At 45.8% G+C, this 22,971-nt stretch overlaps 1 protein-coding gene across 3 annotated transcripts in view; it reads left to right on the top strand.

Annotated features, from left to right (window-relative positions):
• ATXN7L1 (ataxin 7 like 1) overlaps nucleotides 1-22,971 on the top strand; it is a 423,903-nt gene that overhangs the window by 212,624 nt on the left and 188,308 nt on the right. For all 3 annotated transcript variants that reach the window (XM_086967089.1, XM_086967079.1, XM_086967084.1), the window contains exon 3: nucleotides 4,949-5,226. In XM_086967089.1, the coding sequence (XP_086823215.1) occupies nucleotides 4,949-5,226 (278 nt within the window). The remainder of the gene's footprint in view (nucleotides 1-4,948; nucleotides 5,227-22,971) is intronic.

Here is a 22,971-nt window from a genome sequence, read left to right as displayed (position 1 = left end):
CCGTGGGGCAAGAGGAAGAGGCTTCACAGCGACAAGAAGTGGTTACCAACAACAACGCTATTCTCAGCAATCGCAATCGTACAGGCCTCAGTACGGTAATCAGTACTATCAGCGACAATCGCAATCTTTCTCTCGCCAAAACTCACGTGGGCGACAAGGTCGTCAAGGCAGGGACGCCTCCAAGCGTCAATAGCGGCCTCCTGACTCTGCCGACTTGTCCTCCGCCCAATGTGTCACCAGTGGGCGGCAGGATCTCTCAACATCTGAACAGCTGGGAACAGGTAACATCGGATCAGTGGGTATTGAACATCATACGTCAGGGTCACACATTAGAGTTCCAGGATTTTCCACCGCACAGAACTCCCCACGCCATCAATACGAAACACCTAAGCCTTCTGCAATTGGAAGTTCAACAAATGCTTCACAAAGGGGCGATCCAACGTGTCCCTCTATCGCAAAGAGGCGAAGGCTTCTATTCCAGGTTTTTCCTGATTCGCAAAACAAAGGACAAGTGGCGTCCGATCCTAGACTTAAGGGAGCTCAACACCTATCTCGTGAAACTTTAATTTCGGATGATCTCACTCCAGGACATCTGGGGCCTCCTGAATCCAGGCGACTTTATGGCTACGTTAGACCTAGAAGATGCCTACTTCCGTATCCCGATCCACCCAGCTCACAGACGTTTCCTTTGCTTCACAGTGGGCAAGAGTCACTTCCAATTCATGGTGCTCCCGTTTGGGTTAACATCAGCGCCGCGGATATTCACAAAGGTGCTGGCCCCGGTGGCAGCTTTTCTGAGAAGGCAGTCGCTAGAAGTCTTCCCGTACTTGGACGACTGGCTGCTGAAGGCACCAAGTTACCAAGCGGCCGCAGGAGCAGTAGAGACATGTTTGCGTCTGTTCGATCAACAAGGCTTCCAGCTCAACAGGAAGAAATCGGTCCTTCGTCCAGCCAATTCGGCGAAATTCCTGGGCGCTCTTATCGACGCGCAGGCTTGCAAAGCCTTCCCATCAGAAGAAAGACAAGCAAGACTCATTTCTTCGGCCAGTCGACTGTGAAAGAAGCATTCAGTGTCAGTCAGGATGTACAAGTCTCTTTTAGAGTTGATTTCATCTTGTATTCAATTGATTCCGCATTGCAGGCTGCAAATGCGTCCCTTACAAGAGCAACTAGACCTTCAGTGGAGGCAAGTGGACGGTTCATTCAACGACAAGGTCACGGTCACCCTACAAATGAAGCAGGCGGCTGCCTGGTGGATAAAAAGATCTCACCTCTCGGTGGGTCTCAGTTTCAGAATGCCTCCGGCTCCTCGCATCATTACAACAGATGCCTCCCTTCAATAATGGGGAGCGGTCATGCAAGATCTCCAAGTCAGTGGGCATTGGACACCAGTGGAACGTCGTCTTCATATAAATGTTCTGGAGCTGAGAGCCATTCGGTTGGCTCTGTTGGCTTTCCTCCCGAAGATAACAAACTCATCCATCCTAGTGCGTACGGACAACACCACAGCTATGCACTATGTCAACAAACACAAGTCACAAGATCGTCACAGCTGTCCAAAGAGGCTCAGCTGCTGTGGGAATGGGCCATTTTACAGAACATCACGCTTGTGGCAGAGCATCTGCCAGGTGTAAACAACACAAAGGCGGATACTCTAAGCCGCCTAAGAGCGATTTCTCACGAATGGGAATTGGACGATTCAGTGGTCAAGGAGATCTTCGCCCGCAGAGGGACACCAGCGATCAACCTGTTCGCCACGCCGGCAAACAAGAAATGCCGGTATTATGCAAGCAGGGAACACCATCGGGGATCGCTGGGGAATGCGCTTTTGATGTCTTGGTCCGGCGCATTTGTTTACGCCTTTCCTCCGTTTCCCCTGATTCCTCGAGTCCTCAGGAAACTCAAGATGGACCGATGCAAAATGATTCTGATAGCTCCCGCCTGGGCTCACCAGTTTTGGTTCACGGAACTCCTCCTTCTGTCTCAAGACCATCCCATGCATCTCCGATCCAGCCAATCCCTTCTGTCAATGTCCAACGGCCAGGTTCTCCACCCGAACCCGAACTCGAACTCGCTTCAATTGGCAGCATGGCTCCTGAGCGCAGAGAGTTCCGAGATTTAGACATTTCTGACGAATGCAGAAACATCTTGGTTTAGGCACGAGCTCCTAGCATGAATTAGACTTATAGAGCAAAGTAGAAACGTTTCTATGTATGGTGTCAGCTAGAAGGAGTGCACCCCTTTTCGTCTGCTCCGCATCAACTCTTGCCATATATCCTGTCATTGGCTCATGCAGGTCTTGCCCATTCTTCCATCAAAGTCCACTTGGCGGCAATCTCCAGATACAGAAGGACAAGGTTGGGTCCTTCTCATTTGTCGACAAGAGTCATTAAGCAATTCTTGAAAGGACTGAATAGAGTGTTTCCACCAATCCGGCCTCCACCTCCTGTATGGCATCTAAACGTGGTCCTGGCCCAACTAATGAGGCCCCCATTTGAACTAATCCATAAGACTGACTTGAAATTCTTGTCATGGAAGGTAGCTCTTCTCCTCGCTCTTACCTCCGCGAGGAGGGTGGGAGAACTACAGGCTCTGACCATCAAAGAACCCTTCCTACAGTTCAAGAATGATACCTTGCTCTTTAGAATGAATCCTAAGTTTATGCCTAAGGTTCCTACGGACTTTCATCTGAATGAACCGGTTGTTCTGAATTTATTTTTTCCTCGGCCTTCCACTCCGGCCGAAAGAGCACTTCATTCTCTAGACGTCCAGAGATGTCTAAAATTCTATCTTCAACGCACGGCTGGGTTTAGGAAATCACCTCAGCTGTTTGTGGCCTTTGGGGCCCCTCGAAAGGGGTTTCCGTTATCAAAGCAAGGGATCTCCAGATGGATATCTAGTGCAATCCGTTTCTGCCACCAGGCGGCGGGGAAGCCCCTGGAAGGACAGGTTAAAGCACACTCCACGAGATCTATCTCATCTTCAACGGCGCTGTTTGCAGGATTATCGATTAAGGACATCTGCAGAGCAGCCACCTGGAGCAGTACTCATTCCTTCACAAGGCACTACTGCTTGGACTCCTCTGCTAAAGGAGATGCGGCTGTTGGTCAAGCGGTCCTGAGAAATCTCTTCCAGTGAGCGGTGAGCTTTCCTTCCTACCCTCCTTCCTTTTCTTTCACATTTCGTTAGTTATACTGTTGTTTAACTGTCTTATGATATTATGGTGAATTCATGACATATTATGTGAGGTTATTGAGACTTTATACACGAAATGTGCTAAGCATGCTAACTGCTATCTATTCTGATACAAGCCACGGGAATCTATGAAAGTTCCAATACTGGAGTAAGAAACAAGTTACTTACCTGTAACTTTAGTTCTCCAGTATTGGTAACTTTCATAGATTCCCATGCGCCCACCCACCTCCCCTGGGAAAGCTCACCCTTTTTGGCATATGTCATTAGGGCTATACAACGGCTATGAAAATCTGAGGCTCTGAGCTTTCTCAGGAAGGTTCCAGAGGGTGAGGCTGATCTGATTGGTTGGTGCTCTATATTTGGGTCTTTTTACAAAAGGACACCTATAGGCTACAAAAAAGTATAAGGCCTAGGCCTAATTGTTCCTCTTTTGTACCTCTTTTGGTTTATCTACCTAGGTGTGTGTGTATATATATATATATATATATATATATATATATATATATATATATATATATATATATATATATATATATATATATATATATATATATATATATATATTTTATTACCGAGGCTCCCATTCCGACCACGGGGAATGATACAAGCTATGGGAATCTATGAAAGTTACCAATACTGGAGAACTAAAGTTACAGGTAAGTAACTTGTTTCTTCCCTTGTTTTGAAATTCTTTTGTAGTTTATTTGCCTAGTGTTACTGAATCAGATTCACCATATCCCTGTGTCTCTGTTGCCGTTGTTTTTGTCTCTCCATGTCCCCAATTTTTCCATTTGCATAATAGTGATTGTGTTTCTGGATATTCATGTGAGGGGGCTTGGTGACAGGCAAGGCGTGCTGTTATCCGATATGACATAATAGTGTCTTGTGTAGTACAGTAATGGTGTGATCTGTGTGGTGTCTGTTGGATGGCACAGTATGAAGGCATATGCAGGATTCCTATGGTGTGTTGCAGAGTGGTGCCTTGTGTTTTATGGTGTAAATTTGTCTTGAGTGTTGTTGGAATTTGTAATGCATGGTGTAGTGGTAGGCATAGTATGTGGTGAGAGCTCGTGTTATTCTTGTTGAGTGTTATGGTATTTTGTGTTGTTTGGCGGGCGTGGTGTGTGTTAATTAATGCTGTAAAAGTGTGTCACAGCCCAGCAGTCTTGTACCTATAAATGTATGTAATCTGACTGAATGACTTGTAGCCAGTGATGGCTATGCAGGTCTGCTTGTAGCTGTATCGCAACTGTCTTTTTAAAGGTTTGAAGAAGTATGGTAAAATAGTCATGGGTCTAGTGGCATGTGGCCCTAGGTTTAAAAAAGTCTATCTTGAACTCATTCAGGACTATCAGGGAGCCTGAATGATTCACATCCTAATACAGGATAAATGTAACAGGTCTTAAATACAAAGTCCTGTGTCATGTTTGGAATTTACAAGCACCTACGCAACAGCAGCAAGTCTCAGGAAAGTTTAGAAGCTGTTTCACTTATAACAGTTGTTTACATACCTGGGACACTAGTGGCTTTTATCAGTGACTAGCGAAATTAGTACTTGTAAAACTGGTTTGAGAAAAAATGGAAGGAGGAAATTCTAAAGAGAAAAATATAGGTGTAATTTCATACTACCCTATATTCAATACTGTCACTTGCCAGGACACTATTTTTATATCTCCCTGCAAAATGTTGTTGCAATACACTATTGCTGTCTCTGTTAATGAAAAAATAAGGATTTTGTTTGTTTGTCTTGCAGAGTTCCTGTTGTCAGTTTAGAAAAAATTCCTAATCTGGAGAAGGCAGGCAGACCCAATTTAAAATGTAACTCTGGGTCCAAAACTGACGTCAACTCCTCATCAGCTTCTTCATCCACCGCATCAGCCTCATCGCTACATAAACCAGCCCTAGTTTCCACAGGTCTGCAGCTTTCACCAAAGAAGATTGGGAATGGAATAATACTGACATCCATGTCAACAGGCAAGAGTCATCAGAACGGCCCTAAAAACAATCGCAAGCCTTGCAAACGTCGTTCAGGTGAGACATGTAGCAGTACTCTTGCTGCACATATTGTCTCAGAAGTTTTTCTGAGCCAAAGCATGGTGTAATTCAGTGTACTCTGCCTGTATATAGCTTGAATTCCCTTCTGACCCTCTCTTGCGACCGCAGTGATGACAACATTGTCCCACTTTTTTGTCACATTGCAACTGTGAAGGAGTGTCAGCTCACAACCCATGCAGTTCCATTAGTGTGTAAGCGTTAATTTTTTTAAAATTATCCTATCTATACGGTATAAATATCTTCATCCACTCAGATATGTTTTCTTGTGGGTGGAAGAGGTGTGGTGCAGCGGCCAAGGTTCCTCATTCCAGACCACAGGGTTCACGGTTCGATCACTAGCTCCAGCGGCAGGTTAGCCCACCAGCACCATGTGATTCCTGGGCAATAGCTTGCTTAATCTTCCCGACGGCCCAAAGCGCCGGTACACCTCTCCGGAGGTAGCTGTGGGCTTTACAAATGCTGACATTTACATTTAATTGGTTGACACAGTTCACTTGACTACAAAAGGCAGAGTTCTAGCTGGAGAGGGACAGTATGTGTTTGTTCGTACGTACTTTAAGTTTGTAACCAGATTTGATGGTTTACAAAATCTTGGAGCTGCTGTGCTTAGGTGGAAGAGCCTTTAGAATCTGAAGGTTTTTCAGGGTTGAAGGTCCTCTTCTTTTTCTTCAGGCTGTCTCATGCTCCACTGTGGAGAATAAGTTGCCCCTGTGCATTACCTGGGTATCTTTGAACTTTCTGATCAACTCTATCTTCTAGCACAGTGAGATTTTAAATTGTGTATAGCAGTAAATGTGGCAGAGAGCACTGTGCTTTTGCCTAGCCTGAGTCTCTGTGCATCTGTACTTTGGCAATTCTAAACAATACGACTCACTTAGCACCATTTTCCTTTTTGTTTCTCCTTCCGGTTTGGTGAACAGGCTTCTGTTGAGGGAAGCATCCAACACACTGTGCATGTCATTCAGAGCGAGGTAGAACTGGGGTAAATGAGGAAGTTGCCTGATTTCCCAATGATCACTTTTCATGCTCTCTTATTGGTTACCATGGTGATTCATTGACATTCCTAGAAGCACGGATTTAAGATCATGTAAAGCTGTGGTAAATGGCATGATTGGTGAGGAGACTATGAGCATTTACTTTGAAATGTTGTTTCTCTTTTGCATGTGGTGTACTTCCCAGCACTGTGGTGTAGGTAGACACAACCACAAGAGATTCTTTTTCCATAGCTCCATAGGATAGATTAGCATTGTGCTACTTCTGAGCACAAACATAACCATAATGCTAAATGCTAACACCAACATAGTATCCTCCCTCCCAGTGGGATGTATATTGCAGGGACTACTGTTTTAATTTTTCCAGAAGAAGGTATTCTCCGGGTTCTAACCCTGACCCAAAGAAGATAAGTGACTCCTCATGTTTTATTCCTCTTCTTTTGAGCAGTACACTATAAGTCCAGTGAGGTATATGAATAGGAAAAGAGCAAACACTACTTTTAAATGGGGGTCCCTTTGGCACATTTATGCAGATCTCAAGTTCCCTGTGACTTACACTTCTAAAGATATCACTAGGTTGGAAAGGTGCCATTTTTATGGAGCATGATGCTCAGATGTGAAATTGTGAGTGGATCATCAAGAGCTGCCTGGAAGGGGAGTTGGCCTGAATGACCAAGGCATGCATAATAGATTGTTTTCTTGACTTTCCTGATCAGTGTCTTAGGAAGTAAGTTAATAGAGTTAGTTGGATAGTTATTCTTGCTTTTGTGCTTCAGCATCTGGGGCCAGATGTAGGTGTCCAAATACCGATCGGAAACGGACGAAAATACCGATTTTCGGCCGTTTCCGACCGGTATTTGGACATTGGTATGTAGGGGTAGAAAAACATACAGATTCGGTACATTTATAGAATCAGTTATTTTACCGAATCGGTAAAATTACCGAAACGGTAAATTTACTGATTCAGTAAATTTTACAGATACAGTAAAATTACTGATCGGTAAAGTTACCGAATCTGTAATTTCTTATGTAGGTAGCACTTTAAACAGTGCCAGATGTAGGTGTCCAAATACCGATCGGAAACGGACGAAAATACCGATTTTCGGCCGTTTCCGACCGGTATTTGGACATTGGTATGTAGGGGTAGAAAAACATACAGATTCGGTACATTTATAGAATCAGTTATTTTACCGAATCGGTAAAATTACCGAAACGGTAAATTTACTGATTCAGTAAATTTTACAGATACAGTAAAATTACTGATCGGTAAAATTACCGAATCTGTAATTTCTTATGTAGGTAGCACTTTAAACAGTGCTACAGGGCCTTTAGAATTCGTTATTTACCACCTAATATCATTGGGTGGTAAATAACGAAGGGCTAGATGTAGGTAAATGGCATTTACCGATTCATAAATACCGAATTTTACCGATTCGGTATTTACTAATCGGTAAATGCAATGTAGGTATTTTTACCGAATTATTTACCGAATCTTTAAAATTCGATACTTACCGAATCGGTATTTACCGATTCGGTAATTGCCATTGATTCCTATGGGCCTTTACCGATTCGGTAAAATTGCCGAATTGACAAGGGGGACAGGGTGTCACTTTGACACCCTGTTGCACCCCTGATTCAGGCTTGTGTGCCATGTGACACACATACATGCCCTTAGGGCATGTATGTGTGCCACATGGCACAGGTGTGAGAATTTGTTTACTTCTCCCCTGAGGCGGAAGCCGGGGGCTCTTCACTCTATCCCTCCCGTTTTGCGCTGAAATTTATTGGTAAAATTGTTCTTAACCTTGTAAATATTTTAATTGGCCGTTTTTATTTACCATACATTGCGGACCTCTCAGTGAGAGACTTACGTCGCACCGAGGCTCCCTACATCCGATTATTCTACCGGCGCAGCCGACTGAGGTGCTGACACCAGGAGGCAAAGAGGGTGGCCGCCATCTTGGTGGGAGGACAGGGTAGCGCTCCAGTTGTAGGACGCCTCCTGCCCTCCCAGTATACTTAAGGGTCATTCATCACTAGTTTTCAGAATTTGCTTACTTCTCCCCTTATTTACCATACATTGCGGACCTCTGGGTGTGAGACTTACGTCGCACCGAGGCTCCCTACATCCGACTATACTCCCGGCGCAGCCGACTGAGGTGCTGACACCGGGAGGCACATAGGGTGGCCGCCATCTTGGTGGGAGGACAGGGTAGCGCTCCAGTTGTAGGACGCCTCCCACCCTCCTCCACAATGGATAAAAAGATGATGACTTCACGTCCGCGCAGCGGGCTCGCCGGCGGCGCGCCAAAGGCAAGCCCGTTTCCGACCGTCCGCACCGGGACCGGGCCTAGGGCCACTCCCCCTATATCTCAGACACCAAATAACTGGCAGTACAGTGCAGAAGCCCTCCTGAGCATAGGGTCCGTGGAAATGAAAGGCTGTTCACATTCCTACCAGGCGACAGATCTACCTGTGATCTGCCCAGGGTGTCAACAGACTCTTAAACCCATACAACTGTGTGACTCAAAACGCGACTATAACATGTTTATGTTAAACTGTAGATCCGTACCCAAGCATAGGATGGAACTGGCTCTTTTGCTTGAAGAACGTTTGCCAGATGCAGTATTCCTCACAGAAACCTGGCTTACGAAAGACTCAGACCCAGACATTGTGACAGCCCTTCCCTCAGGCTATCAAATTACTCGGCAAGACCGCTCTGAAGGGAGAGGAGGAGGTCTAGCTATTATATATAAAAATCAGTATCACTGCAGAGTAACCTCTGAACCAATTCCAGAATGCGAGAGCCTAGGATTCAGCGTAGAATTCTCACCTAACAAATGTTTTTCAGGTGTTATTGTATACCGCCCCCGGTACCCTCTAAACAGTTTCATAAACTTCTTCCATCTGTTGTAGCCAACCGGGTCACAACTACCTCGAATTATACAGTATTAGGCGATCTGAATTTTCATTTTGACGCTACCCTGGATCATATCGCCGTGGCGCTGATAGACGATCTAGCAGCACTACAGCTAAGTCAATGAGTTGAGGCGCCCACCCACATTAAGGGTCACCTACTGGACCCAGTATTTAGCAACTGTGCAGAGTTGGCGGTGGGGTTACCAATGGCCATCCCCTGGTCCGACCATCTAGTAGTGCCTTTTACTTGGACTACTTATAAGCCACTTCTGCCTAGCGTCACTGTAAGAAAGGCAAGAATCTGGTCCCGACTATCAGTTGATTCCTGGTCTAATAGACTTGCTATTGCCCAGCCTTCTCACAATGGGGACCCATGTGTGGCCAATCAGGAATATGAAGATTGGATTACACAAACCCTGGAGGCCACCCTTCCCCTGCGTAAACTTACTCCGCAACGCTCTCAAAAAACCGCCCCTTGGTATACGGAGGCCCTTAGGGAAAAGAAACGCCACTGTAGGAAATTAGAAAGACGGTGGCGTTTGGGATACTCTCTGGAGGAGAAAATCCAATACAGAGAGGCAATCAAATCCTATAAGACCGGGGTTAAATCCGCCCAGTCTACCTAATTTTAGGATAAAATCCTGCGAGCCAAGGAAATTTTTCAAATAGTGAAAAGTGTCACTAAACTCTCCTCCCCGGGCAAAACCATAGCTCAATGCGATGACTTGGCAGACTATTTCCATCATAAAGTTAACCAAATGTTCGAGGCATATGGGCTGCAGATGGTACATTATGAATAGATCGCCATCTGGTGTTGGGCTCGGATGATTGCACTTTGTTTTTCTCTTGGAGAGTCTTTTGTATCTTGGTGACTCCTCCTTTGGTTGGTAGTGCGCATGGGCATCGGCTCCATCCTTAGATTGTTTTTTTCCGCCATCGGGTTCGGATGAGGATTGAGACGCTCCAGATCGACTTCAAAAAGAAGTGACTTATCGGCGCGTATTCCCTTTCCAATTCGAAGGGTATTGTTATCGAACGCGATTTCATTTCCATTCCGGCGCGTTTCGACTCCAACATCGAAGAAAAAACTTTGATCTACGTCGACGAACAGGAGGCCTTTCTCGACGTAGTCAAGCCCGGAGTCCATGGAAAGAACTCCATTCAAGAAATGTCCAACGTGTGGTGCTAAGTTCCCACACAAGGACCTACACGAGGTGTGCAACCTCTGCCCATCGCCTGAACATGAATCCAGGGACTGCGAAGCCTGCGCAGCATTCTACTCCAAGTCGACGATTAGAAATCGTCGAGCTCGAAGACACGAGGTTTCCAGAATGCAGTCGGAGGCGATCCCGGAGCTGTTCGGAGACCAGCAACTTGATGAAGAAGAGGATCATGAGGATCAGTCGGGGTCGGAAGGGGACGAGTCGGATGTCGAAGAACTCGACGTGCAACAAACCGTGAGTGGCGACGTCCCCTTACCAAAAAACCGACCCCGTGTGGTAACGACCTCCCTCCAGCGCACCAGAACTCTCAGTTCAGGGACAGACAAGCCTGGGGGATACCATAGCCCAAGTGTCGATAACCCTTGACCATTTCCCATTGTTAGATTCCAATTCATTGGACTCTACAGCCCGCCAGGTAAAATCTGGGTCGCCAAGGGATTCAGCACCCCCAGAAGCCTTGATGCTGGCAGCTCGGGCCGTGTTCCCCACCATCACGAACCTCCTGAATGCCTCCGTCATTACTAGTACCGTTCTTCCTGCTTGGAAACGGGCCATGGTCTGTGCTTTGCTAAAAAAACCTAGTCTGGACCCTAGTGACTTCAGCAGTTATCGTCCAATCTCTCTGCTCCCCTGGGTGAGCAAGATTCTCGAGAAACACATCAATAACCATCTGGTTGACTATCTCGAGAATAACCAGCTGCTAGATGCCCCAGACACGGGACGGAGACCGCTCTGCTGGCAGTCATTGAGGAAACCAGAAAGATCTTGGATCAAGGGGGATCAGTGGCCGTGATCCTCCTTGATCTAAGTGCGGCATTTGATACGTACATTTGATCCATAATTACCGAATCGGTATTTGCTATTGATTCCTATGGGCTTCAAGGCCCATAGGAATCAATGGCAAATACCGATTCGGTAATTACCGAATCGGTAAATACCGAATCCTACCGATTCAGTCAAAATTACCGAATTTTTACCTACATCTTATTTACCGATTCATAAATACCGAATCGATAAAATTCGGTATTTAGGAATCGGTAAATAAGATTTACCTACATCTAGCCCCTGGTTCTTAGTTTTGAGAGCCATAATCTTCATAGTGAATTAGTTGTCATGTATGGAGTTAAGATTGTGCCATTGAAGGTTGAGTGGTAGTTCTTTCTGATGGATCCGGCGTTTACGAGGCTACATAAAATGGAAGGAAAAAGAGTTAGGACCTGGGTGGGCAGGAGTGGTGGATGAGGAGGGGATATTGTAAGTTGAAAAAAGTTAGCATGAGGTGAAAACAGGAGAGGGGTGAGGGAAGAAAGGCTATAGTATTGAGGTGGAAGAAGAGGGAAATTGGAAGTAATTGGGGGCTGCAAGTAGGATTGAAGTGGGAGCAATCGGGAAGAGAGGGGTGAACAGGAAGCTAGAATTAGGTGTGAGCTAGGGTGGTGTTGCAATATAACTGGGATGAAGAATAGGCATAGTTATACTGGTTTGTTTTAGATGGTGCGGAGGATTAAAGCTAACAAATATATGGTTAGCTTTGTATATGCAATTGGGAGTGTGAGAGATGTTAATCGAGAGGTTGGGTGGGTGATTGGTGAGAATAGTAGAAGTGTGAATAGGACAGAGGAAGGATAGGTAGGGAGCATGATAGCACAGGAAGGCGGTATATGTGGAGCATATAGCAGAGATGGTGCTGGTAACCCCATGTGTTTCCTCTATGTGCATTATCCAAAGGACACCATTAGTGTGCACCAGCCAAATGCCTCCAAAATCCTTATTCTTGAGATCGAAAAGCAGGTGTTGTTAGTCAGTTGGATAAAGAGGCACTAAAAACAGACTAAGGCTTCTCAAAGGTAGTCATGCTGCGTGATTCAGGTTGCAGACGAGAAATTGTACTGTACAATACTAAAAAGTGGAACTAATTAACATCCAAGAGAACCAAGAGGGTGACAAGGAAATTCCCAGACACTGAAAGAAAGAATGTTCAGCAGGACCCATATGCACACTAACTTCCCACAGCAGTCAGGTGCCAAAAAAGCAATAGCCACATTGTACCCAGATGCAGAGTAACACCGAGTTACTTTCAGCTGCGGAAAAGACAGTCCATAAGTAAGACACTGATTCAAAGTTGCAACCAGTTTCGTACAGAGTATTTATTCAAAGGTGCCTTCCAAGTGCAGAATGTAACATTTCACATTCAGTACCCATGCGCAGATTAGTAACTGAGTTCATAAATGTTTTAGCTTCCACACTGATGAAGAGAAGCACAGAGTTATCAAATTTTAGTATGGAGAAATTTAGAAGCAGCACCTTGCTTCATACAGCACAGCTTTAAAGTAGTAGCACAGAAGATTAACAGCATCACCCATAAGCAGAAAAGAGAGTTCAGCACAGCACCCAGATGCAAAATGAAAACAATTACAGATAATAATCCGATGTAAAGTAGCACGGAAGTTCTGTACGATAGCACCCTAAAGTGCTGTATAATTATTCACAGGCTACACCATGATGCAGAGTGGCAAAATACAACATTTAATATGTGCATGTGCCAACACGATAAAACAAACTAATGTATAAGCTGCCTGTAGATGCAGAATGAAATAATTCCCAGAAGTACCTAGATGCAGTATGTAACAAATTAAAGGAAACCTCTGGTATAGATTGTCTCATCCAGGTATGAAACAAGACAGAACATAGGGCGTAGAACAGCTCATACCTAACACCCAGGTGGAATTAGAATCCCTTAGGACTAGCGTAGAATAAGCAAATCACATGTGACACCCAAATTCTGAGTAGCATCCAAATCCAGTATGAAACAAGTTAAGAAAGCCCTAAATGAAGAGCAGGCAATGATGTAACACAGAGCATGTTTGCAATAGTTGGTGTGAGTAACAGTCTCAGGGAGCACACAAATGACACATTTTTTTGTTTATGAACCCAGTTTGCTCACTCGCAGGCCTTAGGCAACAGTCATTACATGTCCAGAGAGTATTGGTATAATCATCAGACTACTTCCCCCTATCTTGTCTTCTGCCAAAGTTCGTAAGGTTCCCAAAGAAGCTCAGTTTTTTAGCATAAGTCGCTTTATCCAGCCTGCATATGTAATCAACAGCTATCAGCCATTTTTTTTACTAACAGAGGCATCCCTTGTATCCATATTTTGCTTCTTTCCCTGCTGGCCAACAAGACCAGGTAGAATAATAGCAGTCTTCACTTTTTTCTGAGGGCCTTCCCAACCGAACGACCTTTATCTGTTCTGAATAATATCAAAATGGGTCTTACCTGCAGGCCACTATTAATTATGGAATATAATACCTTGCCCAACTCTTACCTAAAAGTGATCAAACCTGAACATTCCAAAACATGTGCACATCCTTGACCCCCTTCAGCCCACATCTTGCACATCCGCGCTCTCTTATAACACCTATAAAGAGTGACAATATGGTTCCTTCCTCATGGAGCAGATTTCACTGTAGCATACAACAATTTCTAAGATACTTGCCATATCTCCTCCATCGCCTGGTTAGGCAAGTCTTGCTCCCATATTCCATACTGCGGCTTCATCCTCCATCTGCAGCCGACAACATATTCCAGTACCACATGGAGACTTTCTTTTTTTTGGGTTGGGTGTCTCGCAGACCCTCTTCTATCAGAATATCTCAGCACGAGCCTCCACTCGTCACTTTACCCACTGAATTATCTGAATGTACTAGAACTATGAGAAATGGCCAGATGTTCTTCCCCCCTTTACTCCCACGACAGCGTTTTCCCTTCACATAGCAAGTCTCACTAGGTTTTGCTCACCTCTCTTCTGATAGGGCTTCACAGCGTATCAATAAAACACTCCTGAGTCCTTGGATAGTCCCATATTGGTACTGACAGGCTATAATATGAGCTACCCAAGAATGTTCTTATGTCATACCAAAAATTGGCAGTTCCTTAAGGGAACCTAATTCTTATTGTTTTGAAAAATATTGGTGACCCGGATTTATCAATCAATCGATATTTTTATAGAGCAGCACTGTCACCCCTGGGGGTATATGTGAGCTGAGGATGCCATGTCTCCATTGAAAAGCCAGGTCATGAGTCTCTTCCTGAAGTACGCCAGAGAGGCGGACCTGAGTGCAGCATTCGACACTGTAGCTCACGCCAACTTGCTACAGTGTCTGAATAACGGAGGAATATCTGAAGCTGCACTCCAATGGATCCAATCCTTCCTGACTGGGAGAAGCTTCCAAGTCCGCCAGGGTGATCACTACTCTAGAGACATAGGATTGGGACAGGGCGTTCCCCAGGGATCGTCCCTGAGCCCAACTTTGTTTAATCTTTATGTCTCTCCAGTGGCTTCGATTGCCGTGAGTCATGGATTGAACATCATGTCATACGCCGATGACACGCAGTTGGTTATCTCCCTCTCACGTGCACCCGGACTTGCTATGGACAGTTTCAGGGCTTTCATGCAAGATCTTGCAACCTGGATGTCCACCAACTGCCTTAAATTAAACGGCAACAGGACCGAGGTGCTCGTGGTGGGGGGGAGTCCATCTGTTTGGTCGTCGGCATGGTGGCCTCCATGCCTAGGTGAGGCACCTATGCCCCGTCAAGAAGTCAAAAACCTTGGTGTATGGCTCGATGCTGACCTGTCTTTTGGACCCCAAATAGACCGAGTGGCGGGTGTCTGTTTCAGCGTTTTAAAAATCCTACGGAAGGTCCTTGCACTCCTTCCTATGTCCGCCCGGAGAACGCTGGTACATGCCCTCGTGACATCGCGCCTAGACTATGGCAACCTATTGTACTTGGGAGCCACCTGCAAGGCAATAAACCGCCTCCAGGTATTACAGAATGCGGCAGCCCGCCTCATCCTAAAAACCCCAAAAAGATCGGATTCTAAAGCTGCCCTTCAGACTCTCCACTGGTTGCCAGTGAGAAGCAGAGTGGAATTTAAAGCCCTCTGTACCTGTCACCGTATTCTTGCTAGGAAAGCGCCTACACCACTTCAGAACCTAGTTACCAAGTATGTACCATCACGCGCTCTGCGCTCTTCACACAGAGGTCTACTTGTGGTCCCTAGGGTCAGAAGGGCCCGCATGGGTGGACGCTCTTTTCGCCATTTGGCAGCGAAGCTCTGGAACGTCCTGCCTCTTAATCTCCGCCTAGACCCATCGGAGTCCAGCTTCCGGAAGAACTTAAAAACACACCTATTTTCAAGATAATCGGGCTCACTCCTCACTACTGCTCTGAGTTTTTCAGGTGTAGCGCGGGGACACGCTTCCTAGCATAACCAAGCTCTTTATAAGCCTCCCTTAATAATAATAAAAGGATGCTGTTTGGAAAGGGAAAGGAAGATACTTCCAGGTCTTGGCGGTGACGTAGGAGAAGTAGTGTCCCCCTCTACGGCTGCGATGTATGTGGGAGGTGTGGGGGAGGGCGAGTTAGGAGGATCGCAGGTGTATAGAGAGCTGATGAAATTTCAGTCAATGGTTGATGTAGGATGGTCCTTGATCATATAGGGATTTGTAGGTAAGGAGAGGTGTGGCGCTGCGGCCAAGGCGACTGACGCTGGAATCTGGGGATCACGGTTCGATTACCGGCACCAGCGGCAGATTATCCCAACAGCATGTGACTCTGGGCAATAGCTTACTTAATCTTCCCAACGGCCCCCAGCGCCTGAAGACCCTTACGGGTGATTGTTTGCGCTTTACAAATGTGGATTTTTATTATGCGTGAGGCTCTTGAAATTTTATCTCTTCTGGATGGAGAGCCAGTGGAGGTTTCTGAGGTGGGTGGTGATGTGTGACTGTTTGCGGAGGTCCAAGATGAGTCTGGCCGTCGCTTTCTTTATGGTCTGGAGTCTTCTGAGGAGCTGGGTTGAGATGCCAGCATAGAGAGCGTTGCCCTAATCGAGGCGGCTGGTGACAAGGGCCTGAGTAAAGGTCTTTCTGGAGTTGATAGGGATCTATCTAAATAATATGTGGAGAATGCAAAGAGTATGGAAGTAGGAGGAGGCAACTGCGTTCACTTGTCATCTCATGGTCAGTTGGCTTTCGAGGATGATGCCTAGGTTGCATGCATGGTCTGTTGGTGTTGGAGTAGGTCCGAGTGCATCAAGCCACGAACTGGGGTCCAAGACGGACGGGTTGTTTTCAAAGATCAGTGCTTATCTTATTGGAGTTCAGTCTGAGACAGTTGTCTCTCATCCAGTTGGCTACGTTGGACAGGACATTGGAGTTGTTGGTTTTGGCGCTGATGGGGTCATCAGTGAGCGAGAGGATAAGTTAAGTGTTGCCTGCATAGGAGATTATGTTGAGGCCATGGGATCTGACAACGTCTGCGAGGGGGGTCATGTAGGTGTTGAATAAGGTGGGGCTGAGTGATGATCCTTGGGGTACACCACATATGATGTCCTTGGGTGCGGAGGTGAAGCGGGGTAACCGAACACCCTGTATACGTCCTGTAAGGAAGAAGTCGATCAATTTAAGGGCGTCTTGCTTTATTCCAAAGTTGTAGTGCCTGTTGATTAGGGTGTTGTGGGAGGTGGTGTTGAATGCCCCGGAGAGGTCAAAGAGAATCAGGGCCACAGTTACTCTGTGGTCAAGGACAGTTCTGATGTAGTCTGTGGCAGCAATCAGCGCGGTCTCAGTGCTGTGGTTGGCACCAAATCCTGATTGTGAGGCATCCTGAAGGTGGTTTTGTTCCAGGAACCTGGTGAGTTGTAGTTGTAGGTTGGTGACTTTCTTGAGTACTTTGGATGGGTAGGGGAGCTGGGGAATTGCTTGATAATTTTTTAGATCGCTGGGGTCAGCAGAGGGTTTCTTTAGGAGAGGTCTGACTTTTACGTGTTTCAGTCTGTCCTGGAAGGCAGCCGTGTTGATGAAGGTGTTGGGATACTGGTGAGTTCTGTGGTGATTGGATTGGTCTCAATGTTGAAGAGGTTGTGGGGACCCCGGAGTGGATGGAGTACAATGGCTGTGGTGTCCTGGGTGGTGAGCGGAGACCAGGTAATCGTTTGTCTAGTGTTCACTGGTGGGTAGAGATTATTGAGTATGAGTGTGGTGGGTTGGGGGTCAAAGGTGTTGTAGAAGGCGGAAATCTTGCTGTGGAAGTAGTCTGAGAGGTTGTCGCAGAGTACTTGGGAAGGGAGGACGGTGTTCTCTGTGGCTTATGGGTTGGTGAACTCCTTGACTATTTTGAAGAGTTCATTAGTGTGGTTGGCTGCAGTGCAAATCCGGGCGGTAATGGCTGCTTTCTTAGCTTCCTTAATGTGCTGGTGATAGAGGCTGATGTTCTTTTTTGTGGGTGTCCCTGTCAGCCGGGTTCTTTGTGGCGTGCCATCGCTTCTCCAGTTGGTAGCATTGCACTTGATGGTCCTGAGCTCTGGGGTGTACCAGCTGGCTTGTTTTCAGGTTTTGTTTTTCTTTTGCAGGTTTCAGAGGTGTTACTCTGTCGCCGTAGTCAGTGATCCAGGCAGAAAAATTCTGTATGGCCTGGTTAAATTCTGCTGAGGCTTCAGGCTGGGTGGTGGTGAGGGCTTGTGACCTTTAAGTTTCGGTGACCTTGCTCCAGCTGTGGTGGGAAGCTGGGCAAAACGTAGTGCTGGTTTGATGGGCATCAGAGAGGGTGAAGTGTATAACGGCATGGTCAGTCCAGGTGAGTTCTGTGGTGTGGCTGAATTTGATTCTGTTGCTGGAAGTAAAAATGGGGTCGAGTGTGTGTCCAGTCTTGTGTGTGGGTTCAATGACTGGTTGGGTGAGGTCAATGTTGTTCAGGAGAGTGATGGAGTTGGCATCATTGGGATCGTTGATTCTGGAAATTAAGGTTGCGGAGTAGGAAGTAGTAGTGGGAGTCGATGGCCACGGGGGTGCTGAAGTTGGATAAGCTTTGCAGAAAGTTGGCCGGGTCGCGGGGGTCTGTAGGGGATGTTGTAGTAGGAAGTTTATGTGTATCATGAGGGGCGTGGGGTCGTCATTAGTGATGGTGTATCGGATGGCTTCCCTCTTCATTGTTGTATCATCTTGTAGCCGTCGGGAGTGGCAGTGACAATGTCGGGGTTGAGCCACGTTTTTGTGATGAAGTCAACGTCAGTGGAGAGAGTGTTGATGGTGTCCCAGAATTCCATGGCATGTTTGTAGATGGAGCGGGCATTGACCAGGATGCATTGGAGTGGTTTCAGGTTGTTCATGGTCTTCTGGCCGGGAGTGATGTGGAATCCTTCATAGGTTGTGTTTCAGGAGAAGTGGCAAAGTCAGCAGGTGGAGTGTCCTTTGGTTGATCGTGGTGAGGAGGTGAAGCAGCTATTGTTTAGGTATCCAGGGTCCAGGTCAAGGAGTTCCTTGGCGGTGTATCAGCCGATGGCAGGAGGGCCAGGGGTTCTGGCAGTTGGACGCGGTCCAGGCTTGGATAGGCGCAGATTGGTTTGCCTTTGGTTCACGAGCTGTGCGGCCATGCAGCAGCTTCCATTTGTAGTACTGGGAGGTGGGTAGGGCTAGCCGGGATGTAGAAGGGTGGGGCTCGGAGATGGCAGGAAGCGGGAAAAACAGCCGTAGCAACCCTAACCTACCCACTGAGATAATCCTGCAGCAAGTATTAACCCAGGACAAAACCAACACAATACAAAATATGAACGAAATTTTAAAAAAGTGACGCTAGCTGGAGTGGCGGCCCAAGTAGCTGCAATGGTTCCCTAGGACCGAACCGACATCCTTGAGGCTTGAGGTGGGGGCGGGGAGCTGATTCAAGAGGCTGAGTGGCAGGCGAGCAGAAGAGTGGCGCACTGACCGAGAGCACTCACCAGGTACATGAACCCTGCTTCTCTTATGCCTGCCAAAAGGTTCTTTCATATTCTCCCTATCCAACTTAAATCTGGTGTTCCATCAGTTTTCTACAGTTATTTAATTGGAAAGTCCAACAGCATATTTGTATATCAAGTGCAGCCAATCCCCCTTTAAGCCATTTCCTTCGGAGTTTTTTTCTAGGCAATCCTGACCACTCCGGAACTCCAAATGAATCTACTAATCTCTCCCTCAATCTTCTGGGACATCTTCTTATCAAAGGCTAAGGGAATATTGTCAAACAAGAAGGTGAATTTAGGTGACCATCATCTTAACCATGTTAACGCAACCATAAATTGTCAGGGATACATTTTTTCATCTGAATAGCAAACCTTTGCACTCTTTAATAGACCTGCTTAGGTTGAACTCTGCTAGGTTCTCTAGGTCTTTCACTACATTAATATCTAATTATTTAATACCCTTCTTCCTCTCACATCATATCCAGTTAAATTCCACGCAATTCCCTTCAACTTATCTTTATTCACTTGATACTCTGAAAATCGACCAAAACCTGCAACCTCCTGTTGTATTTAAGGGTATGATTTGTTAGAGTCTGATGCAAATAAGATCAGATAATCTGCATATAGGACTAACTTCTTTGTGAGCCCCCCAGGGCTACTAAAGGGAACAATAGAGCCATTTAACCTGAGAGTTTGTGCAAAGGGCTCTATATATAAGTTAAAAAAGAGAGGGGATGGCAGGCAATATATTTGCTCTCGGGAAACTATACAACATCTTTATTGCCCAGCAAATGTATCTCCTACCCTAGATTTTCTAGCACCCCTGCTTTATATGTCCAGTTAACATGTTCAAACACCTCTGACTTCAAATAAAATCTGCAAACTTAAAAAAAGAAATGGAACAAAATTAATTTGGCACAGTGTAATTTGGTTTGTGGGTAGAGTAAAGGATGTAGGGCCTTTCTGGAGGCTGTGCACAGTAGGATGTGTAGCCACAGCCAGAGATTGAGTGCAGCGGGCTCCATGGCTATGGCTGGAGTTCGTGTGTAAAGAGTTGCGTGGGGAAGGGGTTGATCTAGACCAGAGATCTTGCACAGAGGAGTGTGTTGGCCACAGGAAAAACCTCAACAATTTACACAAAAAACTGTACGACTAGGCTACTGGTGCTCATTTGACCAAAATATATGTTAATACAAACGTTACAAATTCCATCAAAAAACACATTATTATAATGACATTTTCGTGGCAATGCAAATCCTAAAAAGCGCTGAAATTACTTAGTTATAGTTTGATGTTCAAATCTTAACTGATCACTCTCATGCACTGCACATGATCTCACACATGACATCATGGACGGCATCTTCAGTAACATCATTGTTGAGCTCCCATATGGGAGATTGAGTTTGGGTTGCCTCGCCTCTATCATCGCAGGAAAATTGAAAAGTATATTAGATTGGGAATCTTTCAGCCTGTCATCACATTCCATTGAGGGAGATGTGTTTTTGTTTTGTGCCTGCCAAATGACACAGAATATTAACAATGGCTGGGATGGTTTGGACTTTAACGTTGGTAGGGTTGGTATGTGACAATTCTCTCTATACCTTAAATCACATATCACTCTCCCACGCTCCATTACTTCCTTGTATCTTGCAATCTCAAATCACACTGCAAATCTCTTAACATTATCAGAGGCAAAGATATAAAATGCAGACATGTTCTTTTCATGATATAGCCCTTTGTTCCAAAGCTGGGTATGTTACATTTCTTTTTTGACACAGTCAAACCAACCATATTAACCCCTTGACCGCAGCGCAAATTCAGCCGTGGTGCTTGGGAATTAATGAGTGGCCGTGTTTCGGCTGGCCGCCTGCCGTTCCCCGCACATGCAACAGGTTAAATGCTTGATCCCCACCTCCATTCAAGTCTGACTGTATAAGTGAGTGATTAGGTGTCTCAGTGAATGTATGGGTGAGTGACTGGGTGTGTGAATGTTTGTATCAGTCTGTCAGTTGGTGTCTATGCGGCTGTATGTGTGTGTGAGTGGGTACATGAGTGACCGTATGGGTGATTGATTGGTTTTCCTAGTACCTGTATGGGTAACTGAGTATCTCTGTGGGTGGGTGTGGGGGTGTGGGACTGTCTGTACGGATGAGTGAGTCAGTGGCTGTATGGGTTAGTGAGTGTGTGTGTCCTTGAGGGGCTGTATGGATGAGTGAGTGTGAGTATGGCTGTGTGAGTGAGTGTGGCAATACAGGCGATTGATGAGGTATATGAGTGACTGTATGGGTGAAAGAGTGAATGTGAGAGAAGCTGTATGGGTGAGTGTGTGCGTGTGTCAGTGACTGTATAGGTGAGTGAGTATGTGTTAGTATCTATATGAGTAAGTGGATGTGTGTGTAACTATGGGTAAGTAAGTGGCCGTGTGCGAGACTGCATGGGTGAGTGAATAAGTGTGTGAGTAGCTCTATAGGTGACTGACTCAGTGTGTGAGTGGCTGTATGGGTGGATATGTCAGTGGCTGTATTAGTGAGTGAGTGGGTGTACGAGTGGCCGTATGGGTGAGTGACTGGATGTGTATGTGGATCTGTGAGTCTTTGAGTGGGCAGGTACTGGTATGGGTCTCTGAATGGGTTTGTGAATGGTTGTGTGGGAGTGGGTGTGGGTGGGTGCATTAGTGATTTGTGGATGATGTCTTCAGTGGTCATTTGAGATGTGATCAGTGATGTCACTGACCATGTCATTAGGACTTCATTCCCCAACCAGTAGGGTGCCAGGAGACACGTTTGCAGAGTGGTGGAGAAAGAGGGCATTGCCTCTGAAGACTCTTAGCAATCCCGCTGTGTGGGACTTACTGGAGGTGACAGGAGGAGTTGTTCGCCCTCAAGGACCCTCAGCAGCCAAGGGGACTTCATCCCCTAACTAGTAGTGCACCAGGAGCCGTGTTTGCAGAGTGGTAGAGAATGGGGGGGTGGGGGGGGGGCGGCCATGAAGACCTCTCAACAATCCCGCAATGTGGGACTTACTGAAAGTAACAGGCCTCGCGGCCCTCTGCTTTCTTTATTACGCAAAGCCCCTGGGAGGTGGCAGTCCCCTGGGCTGCATGGGAGGCTATAATGGCCTACCCCACACTCAAAGTAGCAAATTGCCTGGTTAGATGGCAGAGGGCCGTAATAAATCAATGATTAATAATCAATTTTAAATGATTTCATATATTTATTACTTACTTAAAATGCCAGACTATACCCCAACAAACCTACCAGCCAATATTTAAAATATAGCAACAATAAATAAAAGTAACGCAATTAACATAATTAATAATCAATTTAATATTAGTTATTAAAAAATACAGTTATTACATAATTTACTTTTTTTCCTCCATCTTTTCCTTATGCTTACAGCAAACAAAAAGCAAACAAATACACCACACATAGACGTTCTCTTCCATAGGTAATACACAAATTGCATTTTAAACTATAGTGATCACACTTCCCTCCTCCCACCTCTTCCTCCACCTCCAATGCACCGGGGGTGAAGTCCTGGGGAACTATGACTACAGTAGCAACTGGAATGGGGCGGCACAGGGGGCAGCCTCTATAAGCATTCCATTTACCCCAGATTTTTTCCCACTTTCTGGTGCCGTCCTGACTTTTATACACCACTTTCTCAGCTGCCATGCACCGATCAATGTCCCTTTGCCAGTCCACAATTGACATAATTCATAATCAATCATATAAATAATTAAGTATTAATTAATTATACTAAATTAAATTCCCACCCTACATACCTAACAACCTGCTCTAACAAA

The sequence above is a fragment of the Lissotriton vulgaris genome, chromosome 1_1 (genome assembly GCF_964263255.1).
Source record: "Lissotriton vulgaris chromosome 1_1, aLisVul1.2, whole genome shotgun sequence".
NCBI classification, from domain to species: Eukaryota; Metazoa; Chordata; class Amphibia; order Caudata; family Salamandridae; genus Lissotriton; species Lissotriton vulgaris.
Note: the sequence above shows the minus strand (reverse complement) of the source record. Positions and strands in the feature narration are given on the sequence as shown.